We start from the raw sequence: 24,998 nt of genomic DNA, 5'->3' as shown, positions 1-24,998 counted from the left end.
AGCCACCTTACCTCTAAGGAAAGCCAACTCAGCCTCCAAACAGATATAACAAAGAATAGCAAATAAGTTTCTTAGCTGGGAAGACTCAAAAGAAATGACGGGGGGCGCCTGGGTGGCTGTCGTTAAGTGTCTGCCTTCGGCTCAGGTCGTGATCCCGGGGTCCTGGGATCGAGCCCCGCATCGGGCTCCCTGCTCCACGGGAAGCCTGCTTCTTCCTCTCCCACTCCCCCTGCTTGTGTTCCCTCTCTCACTGTGTCTCTCTCTGTCAAATAAATAAATAAAATCTTTAAAAAAAAAAAAAAAAAGAAAAATGATGGGATGAAAGAGGGAGAGAAAGTTTGCATCCTTCCATTACTAGGTTCAAAGCACCTCTTTTGCTCGTTTCATTATGAGGAAGCTAGATACCTGGATATGTATGTCTAAGTCCTGCCTTCTTGAACCACGTTTTTGTGATTTTTGACAAAATTTTTGTGACAAAGTCCTTTCGTAAGAAGATAAGTATAGTATAGTAGTATTCATTATGATGGCAAATTAAGCACTTCTTTTTTTATTTATTTATTTTAGAGAGGAAGAGAGAGAGCTATCGCATGCAGGAGCAAGCGCAAAGCAAGGAGGGGCAGAGGGAGAGGGAGAGAGAAACTTTAGCAGACTCCGTGCTGAGCGCGGAGCCCGGCATGGGGCTCGATCTCAGGATCCTGAGATCAGGACCTGAGCTGAAACCAAGAGTCAGACACTTGACCGACTTCGCCACCCAGCCGCCCAGCAAGTTAAGCACTTCTCATACTGAGAGATCTTTCCTAAGAATGGAAAGGAAGTCAAGATAAAGAAATACTTTGGAGTTTGAGGATAAATTCCATTATTATAATAAATACTTAATCACATATCATAAATATTTTTTCCAGCCTAGTGATTTTTTGGGCTCCCTTTGGGCTCCCCAAAACTTTGAGAGATTGCATGCATATATATGCGCAGGTTTGTGTGTAGGGAGGCAGGGGTAGGAAGCATGAGATATGCAGAGGCTAAAATATATCATTTTACAGCAGACTGCAATTGGTAAAGGAACCAACGGGTTTAACTTCAATTACATTTAAAGAAATATTATTAAAGAACTATCTGACAGTAGCTTTGAGAATCCTAGACCCTGCGTTGTGCAGTTTATCGGATGTAACAGTTGCTGGATTGCACTTCAGTGATGAAGAGGAGAAATCCTTTAGCAGCTCTTGGTGGAAACCACAGAAAAAGAAATAATCATAAATATAAATTATTCAGGCATGATATTTTTTACGTATTTTCAACAACTTTCAAAGAGTGAAGCAGCCACAAAAGAACTTAGAAATCTTTCCAGTGCCCCCGAAGTCAGAGATTGCTGATGGCTGTGGCATGACAAATTATCCTGTTATTAATTTCACCCTTTAAACTCAGATGGAATCATATCCACGTGAACGAGGTGTCATTTAAACGTAGTAGGTCTCAGTTTCCTTCTCTGTGAAAGGAAGCCTAGCATTAGATCACCTCCAAAGTCCCTTCCAGCCCCAAGATCCAGCAGACCTGTGGTCCCTCAGCTGCTCTGCTGGACCCAGAATCTGGGATGATAGAAAGCTAGACACGGCAGACTTGGCAAGTAGAGCTAGGGATTTCAGAGCTCAGAGCGTGCTAAGCATCCTGCCTCCTTTTTCCTTCGTGGAGTGATCTGTCTTTAACACAAAACATGCTGGAGTTTTGACAGTCTTTCAGTTCATTGGATCAATTTAGACGGTCAAACCTCATAGGTATTTGTAATTAGATCCAAGTCATTCATAGAAGACAGAAGATAGACCAGAACATCCCATGACAGATCCTCTGGTCCAGTTTCCTTTACATGTTGGTCCGTGGTGAGCCAAGATGAACAAGCCACAAATCTGTAAATTCTATCCTCAGGGCTTCATCGAGGTGCCAGCAATGAAAGTCTCAACTGAACTTAGACTTGTAGCTTGAAATTCAGTGAAGACAAAATCCAAATACTTTGGGGAAATATAAAACAACCTTTTCTAGTTGCTCGGCTCTGGGCATAGATACAGAAACAAAAATACAATAAATAAACACACTAGTATTACTCGCAATGACTTCCTGTTTGAACTAAGGCCTTTAGACCTTAATATACAATTATATTTAATAATTTTACTATTACCTAATATTATTTACAAACGACTTGTTATGTACAAGATACTATTCTAAATGGTTTCTCTCTCATGTAATGTACTACATATTACATTATATATCATACCATACGTTTTGTATTATATGAGAGAGGGTACTTATGTATAGATAGACTCAATCCTTACCACAGTCTTATGAGGACAACTTTGGTCATCTCTATCTTACAGGTGGTAAAACCGAAACAGAGGTTAACTACCTTGGCCAAAGTTAAACAGCCAATAAGTGGTTTTGCTGGAACTGAATCCCAAGTAGTTTGGTTCCAGAAGCCTTGTTCTTAACCACCATGCTATACCACCTTTCTCACCACTATAAATACAGGAAAGTCTCTTCTTTCCCCAGTTGCAACTATCTTGCACGTGAGACCCACAGTGCAACACACTGTGAAGGAGTGTCAGCTGAAACCAAGGTCACTCCTAAGCCGGGGAGATGAACTGAGTTGGAGCCTGGCTTCAAGCTGGAGATGTAATAACCGGCTCACATCTAGAACCATCTAGCAGATATATATTAATTATAATATATAACCATATGTGAATAGTCTGTGTAATATCATAACCAGTGAGGAGGCTGAAAATTATGAGCAGTATCTATACAAGTCAGATGAGAAGGAAGAAGTAGAGAAGTAAAAAAAGAATTCGTCGTTGGTCCTAGTGAAGCAGGCTCATGGGCTTGTTCTGTGTGACTCACTGTCTTAGTTCTGTTCACCAGCCAACAAATGGCTGGGTCACAAGGAAAATCGGAAATGAAAATGAGAATACCATATGAATCAGTCAGTTTCAGCCACACAGAGAGTCAGACTGTGTAAGTCTATAGACGTCTACAGCGGGACCCATTTCATCTCAGAGGATACATTAAAAAACGTGCAGGTCCCCAGCTCAGTACACTGGGTTACCTAGTTTCTTCATATTGTAAGACATTTTATTTAACAAGTGTACAGGTTGAAATTCCTGTAACTTGAATTATTATACTAGTGTGTCCGGTCATTGCTTTATTATTTTTTATTTCAAAACTGCATCTGTTTCAAGAGGGGAGAAAATAATCCCCCAGGAAATACATTTTAAGTTTTAGCTTCTTCATTTATATACAGAGTTTCTTCAGTTTATCTAGTAACATCCTTGAAGGCCCAGTCTACGTGGCGAGTCTTTCCCTGCACCCCTGTGGCTAGACGTGCTTTCTCTGGCCCCCAAGTCCCACAAGGACTCCACCTGTGTGCTCTTTCGAGCATCTTCGCCCGCGAGACAGAAGGGCAAGCTCACGCGCACGGGCGGGCAGGGAAGTGTACGGTCGAGGTGGAGAGCCAACAGTCTGACTGGTCAGAGCCTCAGTGTGCAGGGGTGACTGCAACCGGGTCTGATTCTTCAATGCCAAGGCGGAGGGTTTTGCCTGATTGGGCCAGTGAAGTTCTTCAGGAAGGATAGTGATAGAACAGAACTCTGGGGAGAGTGAGCGACGGATCTGAGGCAGGAGTCTGGAGAGCAGTGAGGGGTTTTAACAAGAGCCCGAACTGAGGCGGTGGCCCCTAGCGATGACCTCCTTTGCCTTGCCTTTGCCCCTTACACGGGGAGAGTTACTTTTAACCCAACAGAAACATAAAAACTATTTCATACTATGGCAAAACCCATCCTAGTAAATGTCCCATGGCAGAAAGAGAAATTTGGGCTGACATGAAGGGTTAGCCACAGGAAGTCACCCCTGAAGGACCAGAACTCAGTCCCGTCAAGGACAGCAGTTGAATGCACTCATTGGTCACATGTGTCCAGAGTGCTTATCCCTAATGTGTGGCTTCCCACTTCCTACCTAAATGAGATTTCAGAGCCACGAAAGCTCAAAGACCTCCCAAACCTTTGCTCAAAAGAAAGAGTCCCTCTAGGTGTGGAGTGAATGCACATTGCCCGTGTTTCTACAGTGAGGGCTATGGGAGCAGTGAGGGCAATTATCCATCTAATTCATTCTGGGAAGTGAGCCTGTGCTAAGCATGGAAGAAAAATTCTTTTTTTTTTTTTATTAAAAGATTGTATTTATTTATTTGACACAGAGAGAGAGAGTGAAGAGAGGGAACACAAGCAGGGGGAGTGGGAGAGGGAGAAGCAGGTTCCCCACGGAGCAGGGAGCCCAATGCAGGGCTCGATCCCAGGACCCTGGGATCATGACCTGAGCTGAAGGCAGATGCTTAACGACTGAGCCACCCAGGCGCCCCAGGAAGAAAAATTCTTACCCTTGGATATTAGGAAACTTTTTATGGAGCACCCACCCCACCAGTACCTTTAAAGCTGGTGAAAACAAATTCTATTTCTGGCAAGATGTTAAAAAAAAAAAATCACATCTACAAAAAGTGGTGATTCAGGTTTAAAATTCTGACCTCTAGGTCTTATATCTTCTGAACACTCCCCCAAAGATTAAATCCATTCAACAGAAAGTTGAACTGAGGAAGAGTTTTTGAAAATTAGTTAATAACATACACACATGACCTTCTATTTATTAGAATATTTGATAAGTCAGAAAATCTCATTTTCCATACCTGCCCGGTATAAATTTATTGCATATGATAATCAACAGCAGCAATGTCGGATCAAAAAAATAAAATAATTACATGCAACCGGGTTCACAACATTACGCTTTATCTGACCTGCTACAGATTACTTGAGAGGGAAGAAAAAAGCTTAAAAGCATCAGATTTTACTTCCTTCTCACAAATAAATGTGAACACAACTTCAAAACTATTTGTATAAAGATTTTCAGATATGTAAGTTAGCCTGTACTAAGCGAGAAATCTAGAAAGGTAAGGTCATGTTTTACTTAAACTCTCATCTCAGAGAGTTTTATGAAACATCTGTTATGCAAAGCCATCTGTCAGGACTATATTCGGATAAATGTAGGAGGCATTAAACATTCCCCACTATTCACCACCTGACCCATTGGGAGCCTGTTTTTTTTTCATAAGAAAAATCTTGGTTCTGCAAAGCCTTGGTGCAGGGGGGAGGAGGCTTCTGTGAGAGTCCTCTGCTGAACATAGGGTAGTAACTGGTCTCCACGTACAGATGCTCAGACTCCTCCTTCCTCCCGGTTTGCTGGTGCCTGGGAACAGATTATGGAAAGCAGCTGGGGCCCAGCTATACTGTACTCCAGAAAGGCCCAGACAGCAAATGTCAAAATCCAGCCCTGGTGACTAGTCCTCGGGTGGAGACATCTATTTCAGCATTAGACTTCAGACCATGGAAGCAGCTTAAGCACCTTAAACTTTTTGCTGATGTTCTAACTATAGAAGGAGGTTCCATTTCAGTGATGGATCAGGTTGCTCCAAATGAGACAGAATTGTCACATCAAATATTTTGTGGAGAATGGCAGCAGTAAGAGTGGGGTGTGTGTGTGTGTGTGTGTGTGTGTAGGGAGGGTGGAGATTGGAGCTTGCCATATCTCTTCAAGTAAAAAAAAAAAAAACCCCACTGATTTTTTGAAATTGCGGTATTTGCATTCAGTTAACGCTGTTGGTTACAGCTACTTGGCAATTTGAGTGTAAGTGCTATGCGCGATGTGGCTAGGTCATCGGGAACCAGACTTAGCATCAAGTGTGGTCAAAACATTTTTAGAGGAGAGGTGGGTCTTGGATCTCAGAGAGCCATAGAGGCAGATTATGTTTTCTCTTGAAGAAATCAGAAAAGAAGAAGACAGTAGACCTTTTCGTTTTCTGCCTCAGAAGCAGCTGCTTTGCAGGACTAACTACCATGAGGTTTAATTAATAAATGTATCTGCAGATTCTCTGAGGAAAGGCTAAGTTACCTAAGTGTTGGTATCTAGCACATTTTCATTGTTCATGAATAATTTATACCTCATGGTGAGAAACTTGGGTAGAATTCTTTTGTAGATAGCACCTAAAGACATAATATCAGCTCCGATTTTGTGCAGCTGAAGAGAAAATGTCAAGGGTCCTTATGTGGAACTTGACTGCCTGGTGGATTGTCCTACTTATTATACCTCAAATCTCATCCTCTTTTGCATTTTGATGGAATTTGGGGGGCAATCTTTTTAGATGGAGAAGTTCTAGTCCCAGGAGTATTTGGGCTTTTGTGGATGTAACAAAATCATGCCCAACTTTCCTAATTTGGGGTTTTTCTCTTTTGAGCAGAATGAATGTACAGTTCATCCTGTATGTGTGTTTATTTCAGCTCTAGATCTGTAAGGAAAGAGAGCTGAGCTACAAGGCAGGAATTCAGATCCATTTTCAAGGGTTGAAAGATGAATGGGGTCTCAGTCTTTTTAAATTTTTTTTTAAGATTTTATTTATTCATTTCAGAGAGAGAGAGAGAGAGCACAAGCAGGGGGAGAGGCAGAGGGAGAGGGAGAAGCAGACCCCCTGCCCCGCTGAGCTGGGAGCCGGACATGGGGCTCGATCCCAGGACCTGGGATCATGACCTGAGCCGAAGGCAGATGCTTAACCATCTGAGCCACCCAGGCACCCCGGGGGGTCTCAATCTTAATAAAAATTGTTAGGAACAGAGTACAGTTCTGATTTATAGGCATTTATCTCCCCAAGTTCTGCCACCACTGCCCTCCCTCGCGCGCGGCTCCCTGCGTGTTTGGGGACTTGCCAGGCTTTCTGTGAGGGCAGATGGAGAGGAGAGATCCTCACGGCTTCCTGAGGAGGAGGAGGGATAGCCAGCTACCCTGACTGTTCCTTCACTGACTGGAGATGACACCACTATGTGTCACAGACAGTTGGCATTAGGTCTGGCCTCTCAGCCTCTGCTAGCATTCTCCCTGGGCCACCTTGCTTGAGGCCGTGGCTCCAAGGCTGGACCTGGCTGAGCCTGCTGATCATTCTGGAGGCCGCCAGCGTGGAGAGGTGCTGGTAGCTTCCGGGAGTTTACCGCCTAGTCAGAGAAACATGGCGCAGTCAGGGAAGGTCACAAAGCGAAATGGTCAAGGACTACGTGGGAGGGTAAGGCCCTCCATGGCAGGGCCTCATCCCTAAAGGGGCTGAGGAGTAGGTCTTGAGGGAGGCATGGGAATTCGACAGAGAAGAACCAGTGTGAAATGTAAGGGCCGGAGATGGGCGTGGGGTAAGGGGAAAACGGAACCCACAGGCCTGAGTGTACCACCATCCCGCTTTACGTGCGTTCTCGTATTTAACCTTGTCGGATGCGTCCTGTTCTCCCCCTTTTACATGTGACAGAATCAAGGTTTAGGCTCTAATCAGTACTAGAGCTGCATTTGACCTCAAGTCTAGCTGACCCTGAAATCTATGCCTGCCCCTGACCCCAGCCTCTTCCCCAATAGCCTGTGTGGTTCTGACGGGCGTTTCAGAACCAGTCCTGGACTTTATCCCGCAGCAGAGGCAGAGAGAACAGCTATGATTCTGTCAGATCTATAGGAGGGGGGTGGACACTAGCTCAGGGGGGCAAACGACCAGCTGTAGGCCATGCTGTGCGAGTGGGAGTGAGGGGAGGGTGCAATTGGGCAGGACTGGAAAACTCAGTTGTGCAGGCGAGGAGGGATTAGTTGCTGAGGGCCTGGGAGGGCAGGATGAGAGCTAGACAGTGACGTGTTAAATGAGAGACTTGGAAACACTGATCTATGGCAAGTGAGCAGGTAGAAACTCGCTGAGACAGGCCAAGGTCAGGTTCACGGGGGAGGAAGCTACTTCATCACCGAAGAGATGACATTGGGATAGAGAGAAAACAGAAAATAGGAGTAGGGTTAGATAATTAAGAATCAGGGAAATTCAGGGCCCTCTAAGGGTCTTCTCCAGCTTCTGTAATACCTTTACCAACTTCCTTGTCCCTGCCACACCAGCCTTCTACAGACCTCTCTCCAATGACTGACATAGAAAGAATGGTTCTTGTTGACACATCTTCCCTTTTATTTGTACTACAAAGGACCAGTTTGTTCACTGGTGTTTTCTGACATTGGAAAAACTCTAGCTGTTCTAGCATTTAGAATCTGGCACGCCTCAGCATCAGGTATGATGTGCTGGCGCTTTTCCTCTGTTTTACTTTCAGTGACCTAATTGTATTATTCTTACCATCATGCCCTTCGCTCAGGAGTTTTCCAAGATCCTCAGAGCTTATGTCGATGAGCTTCCCGTAATCAAATACAGATACTCTTCACTATTCCCCACAATGCCCTTCTGGGAGCAGCATCAGTAAGCTGGTCATTGTAAATGTCACCCATTTTCCCAGAGTCATGGCTACATTAGGCACGGCAGGTCTGACCCAAGACCGCCATTGACTCATCCTAGTCCTGAAAGGCAGTAAGTTGTAGGAGCAAATTTACCGCAGTCCTGCCACACCTCCACAGCGATATACAAAAGGAAACTGTGATGCAAGTTACATATTGGAAGAAGGGCCCAGGTCAGCAGGGCCGCTTATCCAAGTCACACAAATATTAAGACAGCAGGACTAGAACCCAATTATCTGTGTCCTTCCTAGAGTACTGCTTTTTCTTTCACCACACTGCCTTCCTGAGAACATGTTTTAAATTGTCATCCAAGGGGCCACAAAGTAGAGAGCCCATAGACAACACCCAGACAACTCAACAGCTCTCCTTTATGGAGCGCTTTCCAAGAGCCAGACATGGTGCTAATAATAGCCTTTCACAGGAGTTATTAAAACCCAAAATGGCCCTGGAAGGGACTGTTCTTATCCCCAATATGCAGATGAGGAAATTGCAGTTTCGAGAAGGCGAGAAGCTTGTCCAAGATCTTCAATCCAGTGGCAGAACCAGAGGTCAGAACATCCCCAAGCTCCTAACCTTCCATTGCACAGTAAGAAGGACCTAGAATGGTTAAGTGACTCGCTCAGGGTTACTTAAGGGTTAGAAACTCGTCTCCTAACACCACACTTAGTCCTCTGTCGAACCGCAGCGCAACAAGAGTATGTTAACTACACATTTGTTTTTGAATGATCAATAGCTTTGCTTCCGCCGTAGAATTTAGAAAGGTTTTTGAGGAACCAAAAAGATAGCCAGGGTTGTTAACAACTTGATTCCTTCTTTTTCTCCAAATATTTTTTCCAGTAATAATTTCGTAGTTCTTCCACCAGTCATTCTTTCAATATTTGTCATTGTTACACCAAAATTATTTGAAGAGGCCAGAGAACCACTTTAGTTATGAGAATTCGGGAGAAGAGGAATTACTTGAATTGATTCCTACTGTTCACCTTTTCTTTGCTCTTCTCTGACCCCTGCAACATGAAGGATAGCCTTGAATAAGAAGTTAAAAAAGGGAAATCTAAGGAGTATGTCAAGAATGAAAAGAAAACCCCATTATATTTCTTTGCCTTGGAAAAGGGTGCTTAAGAGTTGCTTTTTTTTTTTTTTTTTAACATAAGTTCCCTGGCTCTGTCTGTGGTGTATGTGAGATCCAGGAGAGGAGAGGTGAAGGTCTTGAAGCTAGAAGTGTAGACATGTGGTAGACGAGACTGGTGTGCACAAGTGTCCATAACTCATGGTTTGCTCTAAGCGCAGTGATCTACAAATATTTAGTAAATGCCACGTATACCTTGTCAAAATATTCATGTTTTGTGGCTTAGCCTAGGAAGTTAAAATAGGTGAAATATTACCAAATAAAACAGTGGTCTTATATGCTTCCTGCCCCCAGGTACTCACTAAATACCTGATCTAATCCTCTCAACTCATGAGTCAGTGACAGTGTTTGATTCCCACTGTAGAGATGAGGAATACTAAGAATAAGAGGTGCTGAATCACTTACCCATGGTAACACATGGAGTGGGCCTAGACACTGGACTTGAACAGGATCTAACTTTAAATTGTGGGAGGTCCTGCCTCTCATACGACGTTAATTTTCTGCAGCAGTGGACACTGATCATCAGACACCGATGGCTACTGATGCTTTTGTAATAAAGGATTTTAGTTTGAAAAATGATAAATATGAGTGACAGTCAAGACTTTGATGAATAGAGAAATTCGGCCTATATTTAGTTAGTTGTCAGTGACAGGTCAGGATATGCAAATATAGAAAGGAAAGTAAGTGTATTTGACATTTTCCATATCTTAATCTCATCAAAATCGGGTTTATTACCAACACAGATGGAGTGCCCTACAGATCATATAATATTTAAGTGCACAATATTACTATTTGAATACCCATTTAAATAGAAGCTGAAGCCAAATTTTATTTATCCCCTTCTCTTTTAAGGGAGAGGAACCAACACTTACCAATAAGCATTATTACACATCAGATACTTGCTGTACATTATTTCATTTACTACTCAGCAGAACTCTGTGAAGTGTTTTACCCATTTTCCAGAGGAGAGCAAATCTTAAAGAATAACTTAAGATTCCAGCAGGTAGGAAGTTGACTGGACAGTTTTAGAAATCAGGTTTGCCGGCCTCCAAACCCTGTTCTGCTGTGTCTCCTCCACATTTGAATGAGGTTGGAGCTTGTGGTCAGTGTAGGATCGGGAGGAACCTCTTTATGTGGTTCCCTTAAAAACTTCTAACTATTGAGTTTCACTATTAGTTTTTGAAGTTTTAACCATTTAAGAAGAAAGTTCTAATAGAAGCAAGCCTTTTTGAAATCCAAGTTCAATATCATAAATAGTCTGAAAATACTGTTGCTTGATGAAACCACAAGGAAATTCAAATTTCAGGCCAGTAAACAAGAGCTAGAAAGCAGATGGACAAGGGCACCATCTCACCCTTTCCCAGGATGGTAGAGTGGCAAATAACTTCTGGCTGGAAAGAGTCTACCAAGAGGTGTCCTCTCAACCAGGACTTTTTCAAACAATGGTAATTTAGAAAGAGAGATACTGTTTTTCTCCACGGTCTCCACAGAATCTTACCTTCATACCAGTCTCAGATTAATTGAACATCACTACTTGGGAATGGTTGTTTGGGGTGGCCTGGAGGAGGCAACTCCAAGGAGCCGCTGGGAGGTTGTTTGGTTGTAAGCAAGGCAGGGAGTGAATTAGAAAGCGAACCTAGCAAGTTGCTGATGACTCAGGTGTGACACAGAGAGCCAGGGATCCCGTTTTGAAGCCAAACATGGGAAGGAGAGGGAGAAGCAGGAAATAAGCATTGGGGTAAAGGGGGAATAGGGAGTTACTGTTTACTGGGTACAGAGGTCTGTTTTGGAATGCTGCAGAGTCCTGGAGACGGCTGGTGGCGATGGTTGCTCACGGGCGAGTGTATTAACGCCCCTGAACTATACGTTTAGAAATAGTTAAAAGGGCAAATATTAAGCTATGCCTGTTTTACCACAATTTTTAAATTGGCCAAAAGATCTGAGTAGACATTTCTCCAAAGAAGCAGGGAGTAGGATTGAAAAGAAAATGTCTGATTGTACTTCTATTAAATCCATAGCACAGAGTTATTCTTTTTACATTAAAAATTCTCTTGTTGCTGTGTTTTCCTTTAAGAGTTTTCATAAAGCAGGTACCTGAGTGCAAATGCAAATCCTTCCTCAGTGAGCCATCCTTGGTGGAAGCTGGGTCTATCCTGAGATGCCAGGCCATAACAGAAACCCACTGTTGACTCAGCAGCAACGCACCTTCATACCTTTTCTCAACAGACATTTATTAAGCACCTACTATGTGTAATTCAGAATTCTGGGAATACAGAATCGAACAAAACAGTCCCTGTTCTCCTGAGTCTAACCTAATAAGGGAGACAGGCAGTAAACCAACATGCAAATAATTCCTGTCAAAGTGATTATCAACTAATAAGGATCATCTCGAAAAGCAGAAATGCCAAAAGGATGGTCTTAGCCACTGAGTTTTGACAGAGGACAGCAATAAAGAAATAAAAGAGAATATAGGTGCTTTCTTTGTATTTTTTCTTTTTGGGGGGGGTCTCCATTTTGCCATCTATTATACCATGGTATTTTGGCTCCTCCTCGCAGGTGTTAGGGAAGACAGATGGTAACCTGGTGTAGCTCCCCACCAGAGGTGTCCGTGTGGTAACGGGCAAAGTAAGAAACTGAGGCTCAGAGGGTCACCAAGCTTGTTGGTGGCACAGACAAGCCTCCTGAAATTCCACTCCGGGACTCTGATTTTTCCTTTGCACCATGATTTTACACACAATTAAGTAGTTTTCTTAACCAACCTCTCTCTCTCTCTCTCTCTCTCTCTCTCTCTCTCTCTCTCTCTGATACACATACACAAACATACAGGGAAAGAACTAAAACAGAAAAAGACCACTGATTTTGCTGGAAATGTTGTTAGATGGCAGCGTCATCCTACCGGTTCCCAAAATGTACAAGGTGATTACGACACACAGAGACATGCTTCATGTGTCACACTAATCTCACCGTTCCTTTTGCTGAATCTTCGCATTTACTTACTTTCCTGCCTTTAGTGTCCTAAAAGCCAGTTGTCAACAGGCTGAATTATATATTCTGCTCCACAGTTAAAATGAGTACTACAGCCAAAATGTGCTCAGGATTCTAAGTCCGACATAATGGTGGTGGATACAAAAGCGGGGTATTGAGCAGGATTGAGGACTTGACGTTGAATCCAACAGGATCTTGTTTCTGTGATTTTTCTGGGCCCAAATCCTCAATTTATTACTGGGAGTAAAATCCCATATTGAAGAGAGCAGGTATAAATGACTGCCCTTGAAATTTCATTTCCATTGCTGCATAAACTTTTTTAAAGGTATAAAAAAGTTTTCTTAGATTCCACCTTCATGCCCAGAGGTCACCTTCAGTGAAAGAGCCTCCGATGTGGGTGGCCTATTTAATCCCAGATAGCTTCCCATGCCACGCATCTCAGGGAAAATATTCTAAATGTGATAGTTTTAGAGAAATGTTTTATAATTTTTCTTATAATGTTTTAGAGTATTTTCTTAAATAGTGTGGCCCAAATATTATCTATTGTTTCTTGATAGAGTAGAGGAATTTAGCCTCCTTTAATACGTAGACAGGCCCTCATTTTAAAAATGTTTGTTCAGAATTCCCTTTGTCACTTGGTTTAAGACTCAAATAATTTTCCCATAGAGACAGTGATGAACTTGATGGTAAGGTCTCCGGGTTGGCCTATCAGAGTTTACTTCACTCACGACATTGCTCAAGGATAATACTGTATTAACAGCACGGAACAGGCCACACACCGCGTACATAGATGTTTCTATATCTTTGAGATTCAAGACAGAGGCCAAAAGCACATGCCTAACTCAAAGCCCCGGACAGCTATGTGATGGAAAAGTCCTTCACCTTCTCCACCTGCCGGAGTAGAGGAACCATCACCCCCGTGAATTCCGTGACTCGGATGTTTGCCGGGGAAGTTTGGTGGGGTGGGGATGAGATGTACGGTATGGAGTCAGGAACGTTGGGCAGGAATAGGAAGAGAAAATCTGGGACTTGTCCCTGCCAGGCAACCAGGGACTTTCATCCACCCTCCTGCCCATTTCCCATGGATGCCATATTTGATCTGCCTCCTTTTTTCCTGGCTGTTGTAGGGGCCCTTCCAGTCTAGGATTTGGTTTGGTTTTCCTGTTGTTCTGACCTCCTCTGGCACTTGCAGAGCAAACACGGTCCCGTAGCTCCTCTCTTCCTGAACAAGCACACAACACTCCTGAATGTGTTTTTGTTTTAAACACTTACAGAGCACTGGCGGAAGCACGAGGAACGAAAAGTCTCCCCTATGCCTTTTCCTGCTTCCTCATTTATTATCCTACAAGAGAAAGAATCACCCTTGGGTGATATACAGATTTTTAGACAATCTAAGGGCTAGATTCCTGTCTCACTGTAAAAGCAGCAGAAATGCTCCTCAGAATTCCCTCCAGGAAATTGGACTGGTTGAGGCTGAGTGTGGGGTAGAGAAGGGAATCGTGACTGAAGTCTCACCCCATTCTCACAAGAGTCTAGATTTTTCCACGTGTGACATGGACTCATGCGAAGAGTGCAGTCTTATTCAAATCAACAATTTCCCTGTACCTATTTTGTCCAGAATAATATAAATTGTCAGTGTAGACCCTGGTCAGTAATCTTCAGTGAGGCCATTGTTACTGCCTTTTGTGCAGAAACTCAGTTATTAATATTTTTAAGTGATAGTTTTTCATACATTGGAAGGGTATATCTGAAAAATCTTTTTGTTCAACTAATTGGAAGATACTACAAATGAGTCCTCAACAAAATGATGTCATTAAAAACAAAGGAATTAGAACTTTGAATGTAAACTTTCCGTTGATGACAGAGGACAAAACAATAATCCTGACTATACTGCTCTTTAAGGTCTGCGAAATACTGGGGGTGTTCGGGCCAGCCTCAAGTTGCCCTTCTCAAGAGTGAAACCCATCGTCATGTGTGAGAATTTTCTCCCACCACCCCAAAATGTGCCCTTCCTATATTCATAAAAACCCGTTTTGAAAACAAGTCAAATATGGCATAAGACGCTGCCTTCTCTCAGAACAATACTCCCCCCAGATAATGAATAGGACTATTTTCCAAAGTGTCTTTTTATATACCGCTCATTACCTTTGAATTGTTTATGCACTTCAAGTTTACGCATAGTCTTGAAATCGGCCAAAGTGCCTAAATGTGTTCATTTATTAACACGTATCGTTAGACTTGCTCTGATAATGTTATGTTCACAGAAACCAAAGACATTTGCTTTTGGCTTTAGTAATCCATACTGTGATGAAGTCCAGAATTATTTTGTAGCCAAAACTCTACAAATGTCCCTCTGTCTTTGTACAGTTTACTTCAATCAAAATGCTTCGTAAGTTTGGCCTCTCAGACAAAATCAGGGAATTTCAGACAGTAGCGACTGCCATAGGGAAGAGGTGTGGAGTACTAGGAAAAGATGGAGAGAATATTAAGCAGTGGAGAGATTGGGGGGTGTGGGGGGGTGCCGGGAGATAGCAGTGAAGAGAAACATGCATGACAGAATAAAAAGAAAATAACTGTAGAAAAAAAAAGCTAGTAGGATGGCGAGCAACAGGCAAGCCTCCTTAGCTTGGCCATAGTTTTAGGAAATTCCATTCGGTTTTCAGTTTTAAAATTAATAATTAGTTCTGTTTAAGGAGATAGTGAAACATTCTCTTAAAAATTACATTCCAAGGAAACAGGGCCTTCTAACTGTCGAAGAAGACTTCTAAGGAATCAACCAAGTCTAGAAGTTTTCTTCACGTGGCATTTTTGTTTATCTGCCATGTTTCCATATTTGTGAGTGATTCTTCCCCCAGCCTGGAAGATTTTTCCTCTTATCTGTCTATAACAGGGAGTAGGGGAAGGAGAGGCCTGTTTGTTTTCCTTGGATATTTCTGAATCCTTAACTTGCCCTGCAAGACAGCAGAGATACATATTGTCCAGGGGGCTCCTCCCCTTGCCGCCATTTCTATGTCTCGCTTGTGAGTGGTCTGTTGGCCGCCTGCTGATGCCAGCATTGTGGTCTTGAGTCCTCAGTAAATATTGACTCAGCCCTCCGTGCACCCAGCAGTTAATAAATGCCTCCTACATGCCCAGCCCTATCCCAGACATTAGGGATATAAAGATGAATAAAACACTGCCTCATTCTTAGAAAACTCAGTTTTGCCACGGACCCAGTTAATGCAACAGCCTTGCTTGGAAACGTCCACTTGAGATCCCTTGCGAGGGCTATTCAGATGCCTTCAGATTTCGGCAAAACCACACGAATATTTTATAAGGCATATTTTATCCACATCTTCAAACCCCACACTACAAAGACACTATTGGATGGCTCTCCGCAGGAGGATTGAAGTAAAACCTTATTCCTCTCTTCTAATTGTCTTGTGGTCTGGATCCATAGGAACAGTTGGGTCTTTTCACTGAAATGATTTTCCTATCAGTTAAGCCAAGCAGTAAGCGTCCCGGCATACTTTAATATTGAGCTAACATTTTAAAAGACAGCTCTTCTGACGTCCCTGAATCTTTGTAATGAACATATTTATATAAAAAGTGTGAATATTTCTAGAAGTCATCTGGAAGCTCACAATTTCCATAATTATTCATATGTTCAGTTCCTGGATATCCATCACAAGGTAGAAAACTCAGGAAGTGGTAATACTTGGTGCCTCTGAAGCCCGGGAGAAGTGCTGTGTTGACTTGTCTTCTCTGACCCCGTCTGGCACGAGGGCTGGTCAGTTCAGCGGCTGAGTGGATGGTGCTGACGCACTCAGGTTCGGTGTTTCAGCCTCCGCACAGACGGTTTGGCTTTCAACCAAGTGCATTTCTCACTCTAGTCAGTTCTTTTCCAAGTGTCCAGCAAGGGTCAGGGCGTATAGCTGGCGCAGCCAAAATGAAGAGACAAGGCAATGTGGGTATTTCCTATCTGATGAATCAGTAAAGGGAGGGACAGTAGTTTTTTCTTAGAGGGAGCCTGTTGGTCAAGTACCCTGTTCCTTTGGGTGAAAGTCCGATGTGTGCAAGTTGCAGGATTAACTCCCCATTAGACCCCCTCCCCCGATCCCGCCCAGCAGCGGTGACTGCTGGCTCCCTCCGTGTGGCCTACAGCCCTGGCCTCTGCCGGGCTCAGGAAGCTAGCGATCCAGGCTTAGTGGATAGCTCCTCCCAGTAGGTAAGGCTCCAAGAGGACACAGCCTAAAGAGATATTTGGACCACACAGTTATTTTCTGTAATGAGAATTAGTTGCTGAATTTCCAGCTTCTTTTGGAAAATGGAAAGGTCAAGCAGTGTGAGGTCAAGCGGGTTTCTGCGCATAACAACTGGCTGGAGCTGATTAGCTGCTCCTCCATTGCTTGTAGGCACGGGGCCTTCCATCTGCCACGCTCCCTACCTGATCCACTCACTTACGTGCACTTCCTGCTGGGGCCCCCCAGTCAGTAGGTTTACCATACAGGGACCCAGCCTTCTTTTTAATAAACTTGACTGCCATTGCACCACGAAGCAGTGGTAGGCACTTCACCAAGGACGCAGAGATTATTAAATGACTGCCCACCCACACGTTTCTTGGGAAAGCAACCCATCTGATGGTCCTTGGGGCCATTCACGCTTTGTCTACAGTAAATAAATATTAGGCTCCTTGTGTACTGGGTTCGTATGGGAACAATTTAAGGATGTGGATGAAGCAGAATCGTCCGATTCTGAAATCCGACCACCTGAAGGACATGCTAATTAACAAGTAGATTCCACTGCAGCCAGCTTAGATTTTTGCCTCACAGATACTCTTGTTCCAACCAGAGGGTCCACCGAAGATTCACGCACGCACTGGTGCTTTGAGCTCAAGCCTGTCTTTGTTTTAAAAATAGAATTGCCGATTTCGTGGGCATCAGCTAGTCCCATTTTTTGTGTGTTCTCCTTTTAGTCGAGAAAGGAATGAAAAGTAATCCTTTCCAAAGTTCAGAATTTTGATTTAGCATACCAGATTGACTAAAATCTTACGTTAGCCGTTTATCCCCCTTGTTCATCATGGTTCTCCTTATATGAGAAGATCCTTACATTTAAGAGGCGAGTCTGTCAGAAGGATGAACAGAAGTACATCCTGTTCCATACAGTTGACCTCTGCCCTGTCCTGTATGGTGCCAGGGTCCTCGGAAGCTGAAACAGCGGACCTGTGACTGGGGCGGGGCTTCCGCCGCCCTGAGCAGACGTGTGTGCGACATCCGTCTGCAGGAGGCCCCGGGGTGGCCACGCAGGCAAGGCCTCCCTGGGGAGGGGCCCCGCGCCCCACGGTCCTCAGCGGTTTCTCCCCATCCGCACAGTCGCTGCTCGCTGTTTGCTGTAGCCCCCGCCCCATGGCCGCCCCTTTCCCTGGTTCCCAGGCTCCCACGGCGGTTCTTCTGAGCACTGATCACTGGCGCCGTGGGAGGTAGAGACACGGCCTTCGGAACCACTGTTTCCCCTGGTCAGTGCACTGTCCCTACACCCGGGAGGGGACTCCCGTGCCAGCAGGAGGAGTGAGCTAACACCTCTAACTCACACTGGCTTGCACAAGCACTTTTACGTCGTGCAAACTTGCGCTGCCTTCTCTATGTCTACAACAGTGTGACCGGCAATACTAACCTAGCTCTCAGGGTTCTGGCAAAAACCACTCACAGCCCCCTGGAAAATCAAGGGGGCATCTATTGAAATTAAAACAAAACCCACAGTGAGGCTTCAGAGAGGGGATTTCTGGGGGACCCAACGTGGTAGCAATCTCTCTGACTTACACTCGCTCTGGCAGACCCCAGGAGAATTTTCCATTGCCCCTTCCAAGAAAACACAGGCTGCAGGGCCTGGAGGCTGAGAAAGGAACTTTGGTCTCAGTTTTGGTGAGCACAGGGCAGGAAGGATGCCACTGACAGCCGGTCTGTCGAGGTCACTTTGGTGAACTGTGATTTAATTAACTGTACTTTAAAATGGACAGGCTCAGGATCAGGACTTGTCAATATCAGATTCATAGCCCATGTTTCAGGGCCTCATATAAAGACAGCACAGGCAGGGAGGGGCAGAGGGAGAGGGAGAGAGAGAGAGAATCTTAAGCAGGCTCCACGCCGGGTGCAGGGCTCGATCTCACAGCCCTGAGATCATGACCTGAGCCGAAATCAAGAGTGGGACTCTCGGCCGACTGAGCCACCCAGGCGCCCCCAGCCTGCTCTTTTAAGAATGCACGTTTCGTACCTATACTGAAATACTCAGACACCCTCTAAAGGTTTTGATCCTGCCGCCCATTAAAATTACAGTGGAGATTGAAGATGTTTTTATGTATAGAATATATTCCATGAATATATTTCACATATCCATGTAAAGTTGGAGAGGCAATAGGGAAGCACACAAATGGACCTATTCATCTCATTTTAAATTATGTGTCTTTGGTGCAAATTAAAAATATAATCTGACTAAAGAAAACCCATATTTAAAACCAGACAGAAGAGCCCTCTTTCCCTCGAAATGGCTTCTCTACACCCTTCCCCCCCGTACACCTAATCCCCCCGCCTCCCCCCCCACACACACACACACGGCTCTTTTCTTCCCTCCAGGGCTACCCCCCAGCTGGAAACTGCCCTGTCCCCCCGTGGGCCCTCCGGCCTGTAGTGTCTCATGTCACACTAGTCTCCTGACATCAGAAACAGCAAGCACATGGGCCGCAGGTCATTTCAGAGACACTCATAGGGTAGCTGCTTCTCATCTGGACTCCTGTCTGTATTTCCAGACTCTGTCTCCGCCCGCCCCGCAGAGAACACTTAATTCAGATTGTACCAGCGAGCTCTATTTCTCAGAAAAAAAAATTAATAAATAATATTTTCCTGAAAAATGCCACCACCCAAAAAATGAAACACTCACAGCTTTCTTACCTTCTAAAATCAAATCTCTTGGACCTCTTGAAGCTTGCAGCTGCCAGGAGAGTAATTCTTTTTTTTTTTTTTAACACCGCAGAGGTTAGTCCATAAGGTAGCCGAGGATAGAGACCAGGGTAGAGCCAGAGTTTCCTGGCCTAGACGCCAGGCCGCTGTAATAGCAGACAGCTTGATAACGTATCGGCTATTTATGTTTAGTCTTTATCCATATAATGTATCCGATGTAGGCTGGGGCAGAGGGGAAGGACAAGCTGGGTGAGTCCAGGTAATGCTCTGAGTGAACTCCAAGGTTAATTTACCATTCACTTAAACCCAGGTGGTTGTACATGTCTCTCTGTTAGGTATGAGTCCAAAGCATTGCTGTAACTAATTTCTATAATAGCCCGTTGCTAGGCTTTCTGTAGAATACTTTTCTTTCCGGGTGCTTAAGAATATCATTCTATATGGCAGTTTAGTGTCACTTACTAAGCAAGGATGTGAATATATTCCAAAATATATATTATTTAAGAATTTGCAAGATTTTGTGCCATAAATATTTTAGAGAGAGTCTTGCTAAAGTAAAAGGAAAGAAGAAAGAGAAAAAGACACAATTTGATGTCCCAGGGCATGTTCTTAATTTGGAAACCTTACAGATAGTATTGAATTGAAGCTAAGGGATGAAATAGAATAATTCCTATTTAATAATCAAATATCTGAACCCAAAAGTGAAGTTATAATAGAACCATCTGAAGAATTTGATATTGGCAATTTGCAGTGGCTATTCCAAGATACTGTGATAATATTTACATATCAAATCATTACATCTCATTTTTATTTGTCTATCATTATGCAAGACAATGCAATTTTTCCCAATTAATTTTAAATTCTCAGGAACTTTGAAGTTTTGAGTTTCCATTTAGTATAAATATTTAATATAAATGAGTTCTTCCTCTACTTTTATCACTTCCATATAAATCCGTACATTCCAGTAAATTAAAGGATATTCCTATTTATTTCATGGGAGGAATTATTTGAGTTGGTACTATTTGAGTATATACTAAAGCTGTTCTTTGCAAACTGCAGGAGCACCCACTTAAAAGGAAAAATATCCACATACGTGAATTCTAACATAATGGAATGAGAAATTATACATAGAAATGAGGCTTTTATTAGGAATTGGATCCCAGTGTGCAGGAATATTAGCTTGATCATAAAGAATTTTCACTGGTTTTTTTTTCCTAAACATAGACTCTCGGCAGTTTAATAAGTAAATATTTGATTAATTGCACAAAGTTTGGTTGAAGCATTGAACAAAGAATAAATATTTTTGTTAGAACTTGTTAAAAGGTTGGCTTTTTAAAAGCTTGTCATTTAGAGGACTGGGTCACACAGGGCAAACTCCCTGTCTTTTGCAAAGGTATGGAGTTGGAAATGAACTTGGAAATCAGGCTCCTGGGACCATGATTTGCATTTGATAGTTTAGCTTTGTCTGTGCTTTTGGATTTATTTAGAATGTTGTAACTGCTTTATTAGAATGTTGCCCCTTTTTCCCTTTGATGTTCCCTGAATTTGAAACTGGTGGTGATTATACCTTGGGAACAAAATTACTTTTGATGGGAACACATCTCTGAATGTTATATGCAAGTTAACAAATAAATAACACTTAATTTATTATACATTTAAAAATATATTTAAACTTTTCCCACAACTTTCCATGTACAAACTAATTCTCTGATTAGACTCCCTGATCACCTTAGCAAATATTAATTGGATGATAATGGGAACATATCAGAAAGAGACATGAAGCAGAAACTAGAAAAGGAGATCAGGGCCTAAGCACACTGCATGCCCACATACACGCTGTCAGAGCTTCACAGAAAATACAACCGTGTGCATTCGAATCACCATTTGTTACAGCAGCTACAAGGCAGGAGAGCTTATGTGTAAAGTTTTTCGGCATGAAGGGTGGGGACTGCTCAAGATTACGATTGCCTCAAAAGATGAAAATATATCAAAATGAGAAATTGAAGGAAATTCCTATTTGCAAAGAGTAAAACTTAAACTCGTTATTTTCCCTCACAGAAGGATGTCTAAAGCACGCTTGTCTTTTTCTTTAACAGATAATTCTGAAGTAATCAGCAGACACGGAATGGAATGCCAAGAATCTGCATTGAGAATAACTAAACATTGTTACTGTACATACTATCCTGTTTCCTCCTCAATAGAATTGCCGCAAACTGCATGCTAAATAAAGAATTAGTTCTTCCGGACAGACCACAACTGTAAGAAGCTAGTGCTGCTCTATCATATATGAGTATTAAATACGGTATGCTTAGTATATTCCAACCTAAGATAGTTAACTACCTGCGACCAGCTGTGACGTTTAAAGACATAAAGGATCAAGTTTACTTTCCAAGGGTTTCTAAACATAGTTTCTGTCCTAGGAATATTGTCTTATCTCCGTAACCACAGCTGGTGCAGAAAAGCCCGACCAACGTACTCACTCCGATGGCGAGTATTTCCAAGTTAGCAATAAACAATTAGCATTAGTTAAGAAATCTGTTCCGAGGGCAGGTTCGGTTCTAACGCCACTTACTGTCATTTCCTTTACCCACTGGATCAAAGCATATGTTTCGCTTCTTCACAACATGAATGCTGCAGCAAAGGTGAGAAGTGAAGTAAAACTGACGCCTGTCCTGCAGGTCTAAAATTTGAAGGGAAATTCAAGCACAAGTACGGGGGACACATCACAGTGTGGTATTTGGTTTGCCCGGAGATGCCGCACTGAATCGTGTGATTCTAGAATAACATTAACTAGATTGAAAAAGAAACTTTGCACGGTATGAACTTCATACCCCACCAAACAAAGTCTTGAAGGTATTATTTTACAAGTATATTTTTAAAGTTGTTTTATAAGAGAGACTTTGTAGAAGTGCCTAGATTTTGCCAGACTTCATCCAGCTTGACAAGAATGAGGCCCATGCCAACAGTCTAATCTAAGGGATTAGTTGGAAAAACTAACTCACCATCCGGTTGCCTGTTACAGAATAACTTCTAAACTAAAAACCTAGTCAAACAACGAAGCTGTAGGTGAGGAGATCTGTATAATATTCTAATTTAAGTAAGTTTGAGTTTAGTCACTGAAAATTTGACTGTGACTTTAATCTAAATTACTATGTAAACAAAAAGTAGATAGTTTCACTTTTTAAAAAATCCATTACTGTTTTGCATTTCAAAAGTTGGATTAAAGGGTTGTAACTGACTACAGCATGGAAAAAAAAATAGTTCTTTTAATTCTTTCACCTTAAAGCATATTTTATGTCTCAAAAGTATAAAAAACTTTAATACAAGTACATACATATTATATATACACATACATATATATACTATATATGGATGAAACATATTTTAATGTTGTTTACTTTTTTAAATACTTGGTTGATCTTCAAGGTAATAGCGATACAATTAAATTTTGTTCAGAAAGTTTGTTTTAAAGTTTATTTTAAGCACTATCGTACCAAATATTTCATATTTCACATTTTATATGTTGCACATAGCCTATACAGTACCTACATAGTTTTTAAATTATTGTTTAAAAAACAAAACAGCTGTTATAAATGAATATTATGTGTAATTGTTTAAAACATCCATTTTCTTTGTGAACATACTAGTGATTGAAGTATTTTGACTTTTGAGATTGAATGTAAAATATTTTAAATTTTGGCATCACCGCCTGTTCTGAAAACTAGATGCACCAACCATATCATTTTTGTTGGAGAAAAAAAAGAAATCCACCATTTTAATTCATGTCAGTCGACGTCTAATGACCATCTTATATTGTAGATTTGATAACCCCATCGAAAGAAAATCACATCCTAAGTGTGATCTTACGTCGTGCTTGTATCGTGGCATTTGTTTTAATTTGTGGGAAAGTATTGTATCTAATTTGTATTTCTTTGGTAGTTTCATCTTTATGTATTATTGATATTTGTAATTTTCTCAACTATAACAATGTAGTTACGCTACAACTTACCTAAAACATTCAAACTTGTTTTCCTCTTTTCTTTTTTCTTTCTTTGTTATTTCACTTAAACTCATTGAAAACATAGTATACATTACTAAAAGATAAATTACAGGAATCACTGAAATATTTTTGTAGACTAATTGTTGTCACGTTGTCTTTCTTTTGTTTCATGATTTTGATTTTTTTAAATTATTAGCACACAGCTATTTTCAGCCCTTTAATAATGGGAGCATCAGAAACATCACCTGTATCCCCAGACAAATATAGAAGACTGTATTTTTACTATGATATCCATTTTCCAGAATTGTGATTATAATATGCAAAGAGTCATAAATATGCCATTTACAATAAGGAGGAGGCAAGGCAAATGCATAGATGTACAAATATATGTACAACAGATTTTGCTTTTTATTTATTTATAATGTAATTTTATAGAATAATTCTGGGATTTGAGAGGATCTAAAACTATTTTTCTGTATAAATATTATTTGCCAAAAGTTTGTTTATATTCAGAAGTCTGACTATGATGAATAAATCTTAAATGCTTTGTTTAATTACAAAAATAAAATCACCAATATCCAAGACATGAAGATAGCAGTTCAACAAATACTGTAGTTAAGAGATGAACTCGCCACTTGTGTGGGAACTACATTTCACTCTTGGTTTTCAGGATATAACAGCACTTCACAGAAACATTCTTTCAGCCATACCACTGGTAACATTTCTACTAAATCTTTCTGTAACACTTAAAGAATTCCCTCATTCATTACCTTACAGTGTAAACAGGAGTCTAATTTGTATCAACTCTTATGTTTTGGTTGTAATATTCAGTTCACTCACCCAATGTACAACCAATGAAATAAAAGAAGCATTTAAAAGGATTTCTAGTCTTCCTCCTTTTTGTGTGGAGACGGATGGATAATTAGCCGAACGAAACAGTCTTCACGTTCGCGTAGAAAACCTTTGGTGACTTCAAAGGAGAGCAAGCTCTGGTCTTCAAATGGGAGACGGATGGGTTTTGCTTTTAGGTTTGGCTTTTTAACAGTAAGAAAAGCAATTTAAAGGGATCATTTTAGAAGTTCTTCTGAAATTAGAAATAAAGATAAATCCCACCACTCGGCCCTCCTCTTCAGGATTCTGACTGATAATGAAGAGAACATTAGTAACCAAATGGGAACAAAATACCCGTTTCATTAAGACAAGAAAGCGCCAACTAACCCACAGGACCGGCAGGCTTCTGGCCAGAGGCTGACTGGACGACATGGCTCACAGCTGTGGCTGCAGAAAGAGGCAGAATGGTGAGTCCTGTTCCCTGCAGACAGTCATGGCCAGGTGGGCTAAGGAGACGACAAGAGCTGAGCATGGCACCTGAGGGCAGGTGTTGGGCAAATAGACTTCCCCCACGAGGTGGTGCGCACCTTCTCTCCTTCCTCCTTCCTCAGCCCGTTGGGCCCAACAGTATTTCTGAAGGAGGGGGGTATTAGCTGTTGGCTTGGAACGGTCCTTGTCATGCAGAAATCACCCCCTGTACAGGCCAAGGCAGGAACGGGGGGGGGGGGGGGGGGGGGGGGGGGGGGGGGGGGGGGGGGGG

General features: G+C 42.3%; 1 protein-coding gene across 9 annotated transcripts in view; it reads left to right on the top strand.

Annotated features, from left to right (window-relative positions):
• Positions 1-24,288, top strand: part of MBNL2 (muscleblind like splicing regulator 2) — a 155,367-nt gene extending 131,079 nt beyond the window's left edge. For all 9 annotated transcript variants that reach the window (XM_032402733.1, XM_032402730.1, XM_032402736.1 and 6 more), the window contains one exon: positions 21,504-24,288. In XM_032402733.1, coding sequence (XP_032258624.1) covers positions 21,504-21,518 — 15 coding nt within the window. In that variant the 3' untranslated portion in view covers positions 21,519-24,288. The remainder of the gene's footprint in view (positions 1-21,503) is intronic.
• The last annotated feature ends 710 nt before the right edge of the window (positions 24,289-24,998 follow it).

The sequence above is a fragment of the Phoca vitulina genome, unplaced genomic scaffold (genome assembly GCF_004348235.1).
Source record: "Phoca vitulina isolate PV1807 unplaced genomic scaffold, GSC_HSeal_1.0 scaffold5, whole genome shotgun sequence".
Classification (NCBI taxonomy): Eukaryota; Metazoa; Chordata; class Mammalia; order Carnivora; family Phocidae; genus Phoca; species Phoca vitulina.
This window is presented reverse-complemented; position numbering and strand designations above follow the sequence as displayed.